The 6,144-nt window shown below is 44.1% G+C and overlaps 1 protein-coding gene across 1 annotated transcript; it reads left to right on the forward strand.

Annotated features, from left to right (window-relative positions):
- The first annotated feature begins 445 nt into the window (after window positions 1–445).
- On the forward strand, window positions 446–4,873 carry kat8 (K(lysine) acetyltransferase 8). Its single transcript, XM_035180049.2, has 11 exons — window positions 446–864; window positions 1,850–1,924; window positions 2,409–2,587; window positions 2,677–2,730; window positions 2,817–2,981; window positions 3,080–3,169; window positions 3,517–3,657; window positions 3,844–3,937; window positions 4,177–4,327; window positions 4,416–4,570; window positions 4,649–4,873. Exons 1-11 carry the CDS (start codon window positions 558–560, stop codon window positions 4,711–4,713), a joined length of 1,476 nt encoding a protein of 491 aa, XP_035035940.1. The 5' UTR covers window positions 446–557; the 3' UTR covers window positions 4,714–4,873.
- The last annotated feature ends 1,271 nt before the right edge of the window (window positions 4,874–6,144 follow it).

The raw sequence follows: 6,144 nt of genomic DNA on the forward strand, positions 1-6,144 counted from the left end.
TTGAAATATATTTCTCTTTAGGTTGTTTTGACATTTGAAAATATGTTGACAACCGAGTATTTATAGAAGATATTAACAACAATACTCAGACTGAGGGGAGAGCCGGATGAAGCCCTTTCACAGTTTATATCATTTCACTACATTTAGGACATTTGTATATTTATCTTCAGTTTCTGAAACTGGTAATTTTTCTGATTAAAAATGTAAGTACATTTTACTAGAGTGGATTTTTACAGACAGTACTTTTACATATAAAATAGTTATTACTCTGTGGTGTACAGGATCTCTAACTTCACATAACAGGGCCTAAAGTGTGTGTGTGTGTGTGCGCGTGCGTGCGCAGACACGTGCTTCACTTGTTGTGAATCACGTTAATAAACCCACGCGGCGCAGAGGCTCATGGGAGCTGTAGTCTGTGAAGGTTGTGGGAGGAGCTACGGGGAGGAGCATGGCGTCTCCCCCGCCGCCATCTTGTCTGTTGTGTTGTTGAGGACCGGCCCCCGTGGACGAGCGGGATGTGCGCAGGTCTGTGTGGTTGAGTTCAAACCTGCGGGGTCATGATGACTGGCGGCAGCGACTTCCACAAGAACTACAACAAGGAGCCGGAGTGCGCGATGGAGCTGGAGTCCGGCCACATGGAGGCCGAGCGGGGGGAGCTGGACTCCAGCGTCCCGGCCGCCTGCTCCTCGAACGGCAGCGGCGGGGAGGAGGACGAGGCGGAGGCCGTCGGCCGCGGCAGACAAGCCGGGGGCTCGAGTAGCCACACGCCGGACGGAGGCGGAGGCTTCTGCGGCGGCAGAGAGCAAGAAGTGTCGGTGGAGATCGGAGAAACGTATTTATGTCAAAGAGCCGATAAAACATGGCGTGAGTTCACACACTGTTTCCACACCTCAGTCAGACACGTGACTTCATAGAGATTCATAATTGTATGAAACTCATCATGTTCAGTTTGATCCGAGCCTCATTGGAGTTTATGTTCAATTAAGATGAACGTGACACTGTAAACAACACGTGAGCCGCTGCTGCTTGTTCCTGCTCCGCTGGACCAATGAGGTCCTACTTCCAGTTTGGTGCATTATCAGTTTAACGAACTGAAAAATGTCCCAAGTGGTTTTAATCTTCACCGGACTGAAGTAAATCCTGGTTCACTTGTTCTCTAGTTATTAGATTGAATCTCAACGTGTAATAAACCCTGATGAAGTCTGTTGATGAGGTTTCCTCCATGTTTCCTCCTGTTTCTGTTTCTCCTTGTTTCCTTCATGTTTCCTCCTTGTTTCCTTCATGTTTCCTCCTTGTTTCTCATGTTTCCTTCATGGTTCCTCCTTGTTTCCTTCATGTTTCCTCGTTTCCTTCATGTTTCCTCCTTGTTTCCTTCATGTTTCCTCCTTGTTTCCTTCATGTTTCCTCCTTGTTTCCTTCATGTTTCCTCCTTGTTTCCTTCATGTTTCCTCCTTGTTTCCTCCATGTTTCCTTCATGTTTCCTCCTTGTTTCCTTCTTGTTTCCTTCATGTTTCCTCCTTGTTTCCTTCATGTTTCCTTCATGTTTCCTCCTTGTTTCCTTATTCTCCTTGTTTCCTTCATGTATCCTCCTTGTTTCCTCCATGTTTCCTTCATGTTTCTCCTTGTTTCCTTCATGTTTCCTTCATGTTTCCTTCTTCATGTTTCCTCCTTGTTTCCTTCATGTTTCCTCCTTGTTTCCTTCATGTTTCCTTCTTGTTTCCTTCATGTTTCCTCCTTGTTTCCTTCATGTTTCCTCCTTGTTTCCTTCATGTTTCCTCCATGTTTCCTTCATGTTTCCTTCATGTTTCCTCCTTGTTTCCTTCATGTTTCCTCCTTGTTTCCTCCTCAGACACGGCCGAGGTGATCCAGTCCAGACTGAACGAGCAGGAGGGCAGAGAGGAGTTCTATGTTCACTATGTGGGATGTAAGTACACAACCTCGTGTGATACACACAATTACACATCAGAGCCCCCCCCCCCACTGCTTGACAATGGCGGTGCTAATACACATCCCTGTTGCTATGGTTACGCCTGGTGGAGTTTCCAGCCTCTGAATCTGAGACTTGTGTGAACTGGTCTCGTTTCAGTTTGAAAACTCTGGGTTTGTGTTTGAGTCTGAACAGAAACTGAGACTTTAGTAAACGATGACACGTTCTCTTCCTGATTGGTTCTCATCAGTCACATGACTCGACGACCAGCGGTGAACACAAAGCGTAGAAATCCCTGCTCCGACTCTTCACCATCACTGTTCCTCCTTCAGAGGAGTTTCTGTTACTAAGCAACCAACTGCAGAGGAGACATCTACTTCCTGTTTACATCACATGACCAGTGTACATGTGGAGATTGTCTTCTTTAAAAGCAAAGTGTGTTAGAACGGACGTGGCCTTATTCTCCGTTCTTTGCCGACAGTCAACAGGCGCCTGGATGAGTGGGTGGGGAAGGCCCGACTGGCGCTTACCAAGACGGTGAAGGACGCGGTGAGAAAGAGCACGGAGATCGGAAGTGTTGGGGACTTGGGCGACCAGCCGGAAAGGAAGATCACACGCAACCAGAAGCGGAAGCACGATGAGATCAACCACGTGCAGAAGGTTCAGATTTTCTCATGTGATTATTTCACGTTGTGTTTGTTGACGCTCCTGAGTTTGATGGAACGTGACGGATTTTCTTCTTTTTGCAGACGTATGCAGAGATGGACCCAACGACAGCTGCACTGGAGAAGGAGCATGAGGCGGTAAGTGTGTGTCTCTGTGTGTGTGTGTTCAGTTGTGTCCTGTGTCCCAATAACTTTATTTCACCACCTTTCCTTCTCTCTGACAGATCACTAAAGTGAAATATGTGGATAAGATCCAGATTGGAAACTTTGAGATCGATGCCTGGTACTTCTCACCATTTCCAGAAGATTACGGGAAACAGCCCAAACTGTGGATCTGCGAGTACTGTCTCAAATACATGAAGTATGAGAAGACCTTCAGGCATCACCTGGTCAGTGCTGGATTCATCTTCATCATCTTTCATCAGTGCATTTAACACCAGGAAACAAGTGAAGCAGATGTTTGACCCCGTGACCTTTCTCTCTTCAGTCCAATTGTCAGTGGAAGCAGCCTCCAGGAAAAGAAATCTACAGGAGGAGCAACATATCAGTGTTTGAAGTGGACGGACGAGACCACAAGGTGAGAACGTCTGCTCTCAGAATATAACTTAATATGGGGGGGGGGGTCTAAATCATAAAGTTATTATTATTCTATACATTACAGCTGTTTCATTGTCTGCGTGTGTCATGTGACCATTTTAATCCAGTGATGAGTCGGTGCTTTATGGTCTGTTTGACTCTAAATGATCATAATTCACTAAATGAACATCAGCTGTTTGAAGAAGACTTGAAACTAGAGACTGAGACAGAAACTCCTGAATGTTTCCTGACGTTATAAAGTGAGAAGTAGAGTCACTTTCTCTTAGACTTTAAGAGGTTTTAATTTGTGATGATGTCGTACTAATTCAGTGTCGTCTCTGTTTGCAGATCTACTGTCAGAATCTCTGTCTACTAGCGAAACTGTTTCTCGACCACAAGACGCTGTATTTTGACGTGGAGCCGTTTATCTTCTACATCCTCACTGAAGTCAACAAACAGGGAGCGCACATAGTCGGCTACTTCTCCAAAGTGAGTCTCCTCCCTGTGCTCTGGACTGTTTCCAGACTTTTATCTGTGAAGTGGATTCCAACATGTTTAACTGCATCGATCTAGGATTCACGAGTGTTTCGCCTCTTTTCATGACAGATCGTTGTTGAATTCATTAAGAGCAAGTTGAACAAACGACGTAACGATCGCTGTTGTCTTTGTTTCCAGGAGAAAGAGTCGCCGGACGGGAATAACGTGGCGTGTATTCTCACGCTGCCGCCGTACCAACGCAGAGGCTACGGGAAGTTTCTCATAGCGTTCAGTGAGTGATGCAACATAACATGTGTAACTGCACCAAAGCTACTGATGATAAATGATGACATCACAAGTTGGGCTGCAAACCTTTCCCCCAAAAAATCATGTTCCTGTGGAAAATTCCCAAATCGTATTGTGTCGTGAATCTGTCTCGTGATTAGAGATGTAGTTATTATCAACGTGCATCATCAGAAATCTCTTTTTGTGCTGTCTGTGTGTGTGTGATGTGTGTCTGTGTGTGTGTAGGCTATGAGCTGTCCAAGCTGGAGAGCACCGTCGGTTCTCCGGAGAAGCCCCTGTCGGATCTGGGGAAGTTGAGCTACAGAAGCTACTGGTCCTGGGTTCTGTTGGAGATCCTGAGGGACTTCAGAGGAACGCTGTCCATCAAAGACCTCAGGTAGAAACACGCCGTTTTCCAAACGCCACAATCCTCCCGTCTCTCGGTGCCCAGATCCCGATCCTCACGTCCCTCTGTTGATCCACAGCCAGATGACCAGCATCACGCAGAGTGACATCATCAGCACGCTGCAGTCGCTCAACATGGTGAAGTACTGGAAAGGTCAACACGTGATCTGTGTGACGCCCAAACTGGTGGAGGAGCATCTGAAGAGCGCCCAGTACAAGAAACCACCAATCACAGGTGAGGCTGGTGGAGCAGGAAGCACCGTGTTTCATGACGTTTCCCTCGGGTGTCTCACACGTGTCGTCTCTTCCACAGTCGACACCATGTGCTTGAAGTGGGCGCCTCCAAAAAACAAACAAGCCAAGTTGTCGAAGAAGTGAAAAACGGATCCGGGACACGTGTCCGTCAGTGAGTTGGGTCATCGGCCACCTTCCACTCCTCAACTGACCAAGCCCCCAAACCCGCTGTAATAAAACCCTCTGTATATAATTATTAGTAGCATCTGTCTGTATTTTCTTAAAATATATGTTAAAAAACAAACATGGCTGCTGTTTACTTCTTTCTCCACAAACAACTGGTTCTAAAAGTCCATCACTGATTATTAAATATAATGGGATAAAGTTATTGAGTCTATTAAGTTTCTACATCTGATGTAAGAAAAGTCAGTAAAATATGTTTAGCTGATCTTAATGAGAAACGTCAGAGTTTCTACTATTCAACATTTAAACTGACACAGATGAAACCACTGATCCAATCAGATCAGCTGCTCGCGCTGATCCAATCAGATCAGCTGCTCGTGCTGATTGGTTCGGAGCCGTCACTGGTTTATTAACGACACCTGAGCTTTCACCCGATGGTCGAAACGTTTGAAGAGAAATTCAAAGCAGAGAATCTACTGGGAGGAAAAACGACTTTTAACTGTAGGTGGTGGAGGTTTGAACCTGGAGAACAGGTGAGTGATTTACATGAATCCTCAGGGTTTTATTTCTTTCTGTTATTACAGCAGCTTTCACTTTATGCGGCTGTTTGCATCAAACATTAAGATCCAGACATCCCAGCTCCAGGTTCAACACATGAAGCTTTACGTGAGTGGGTCGGATGTAAGTAACAGAATCAACACACGAGGGCAGCATCACTTTGTTTCTGAGGTTTCCTCTTTAAAATCATTTCTGTTACCAGTTTAATGGAGTTTTCTTTGTAACACGTGAATATTCTTTTTAAATCAGAAGTAAAACACAGTTAATAAATGTTTTCACTGATCTTGTGCTGGGATCTAACTTCATCACCTTTATAATACATTATGTTAACCCCTTATTTTATGTTTCTTTGTTTTATTTCTTTCTCTCTTTTCGATGATAGTTTGATTGTTGATTGTTTTTATACTTGTTTCTGACTTTGCTTTAAAAAGTGTGATATGATTTAGTTTATTGTTCTTATTAACAGAAAAACAAATAGAACTACAGGTTCCATTATTAATCTGCTTTTCACAGACCAATTGTCTGTTGATATTTTTGAGTAAACAATTTTTTGACTCATCAGCTTCTTCATATTTAATTGTTGAAAAGCTGGATAACAAAGATGAAATGAATCTGGAGTTTTTAACAAACAGCTTCACTAACCTGCAACAACACAAACATTACACACAACTTTGTGCATTTAAACAGTTAAACACTGTTAAACACAAGTTGATTTATAGATGAAATCACATTTATTTAATATCAACTAGTCCAAAGATGATTTTTTTACTTAGGTTCATGTCCCATCTGCTAACATGGAGGTTTATGATCTAATGCAGCCGTCGTGTCGTCCAT

This window comes from Hippoglossus stenolepis, chromosome 16 (genome assembly GCF_022539355.2).
Source record: "Hippoglossus stenolepis isolate QCI-W04-F060 chromosome 16, HSTE1.2, whole genome shotgun sequence".
In the NCBI taxonomy this organism is placed as follows: Eukaryota; Metazoa; Chordata; class Actinopteri; order Pleuronectiformes; family Pleuronectidae; genus Hippoglossus; species Hippoglossus stenolepis.

What these genes read in the sequence shown, in the direction of transcription:
- kat8 (XM_035180049.2), top strand. Translation starts at nt 558, where the DNA reads ATGATGACTGGCGGCAGCGACTTCCACAAGAACTACAACAAGGAGCCG. An exon ending in AGACCTTCAGGCATCACCTG is followed by an intron (nt 2,982 to 3,079) that starts GTCAGTGCTGGA and finishes TTCTCTCTTCAG; the next exon opens with TCCAATTGTCAGTGGAAGCA. An exon ending in TGGACGGACGAGACCACAAG is followed by an intron (nt 3,170 to 3,516) that starts GTGAGAACGTCT and finishes CTCTGTTTGCAG; the next exon opens with ATCTACTGTCAGAATCTCTG.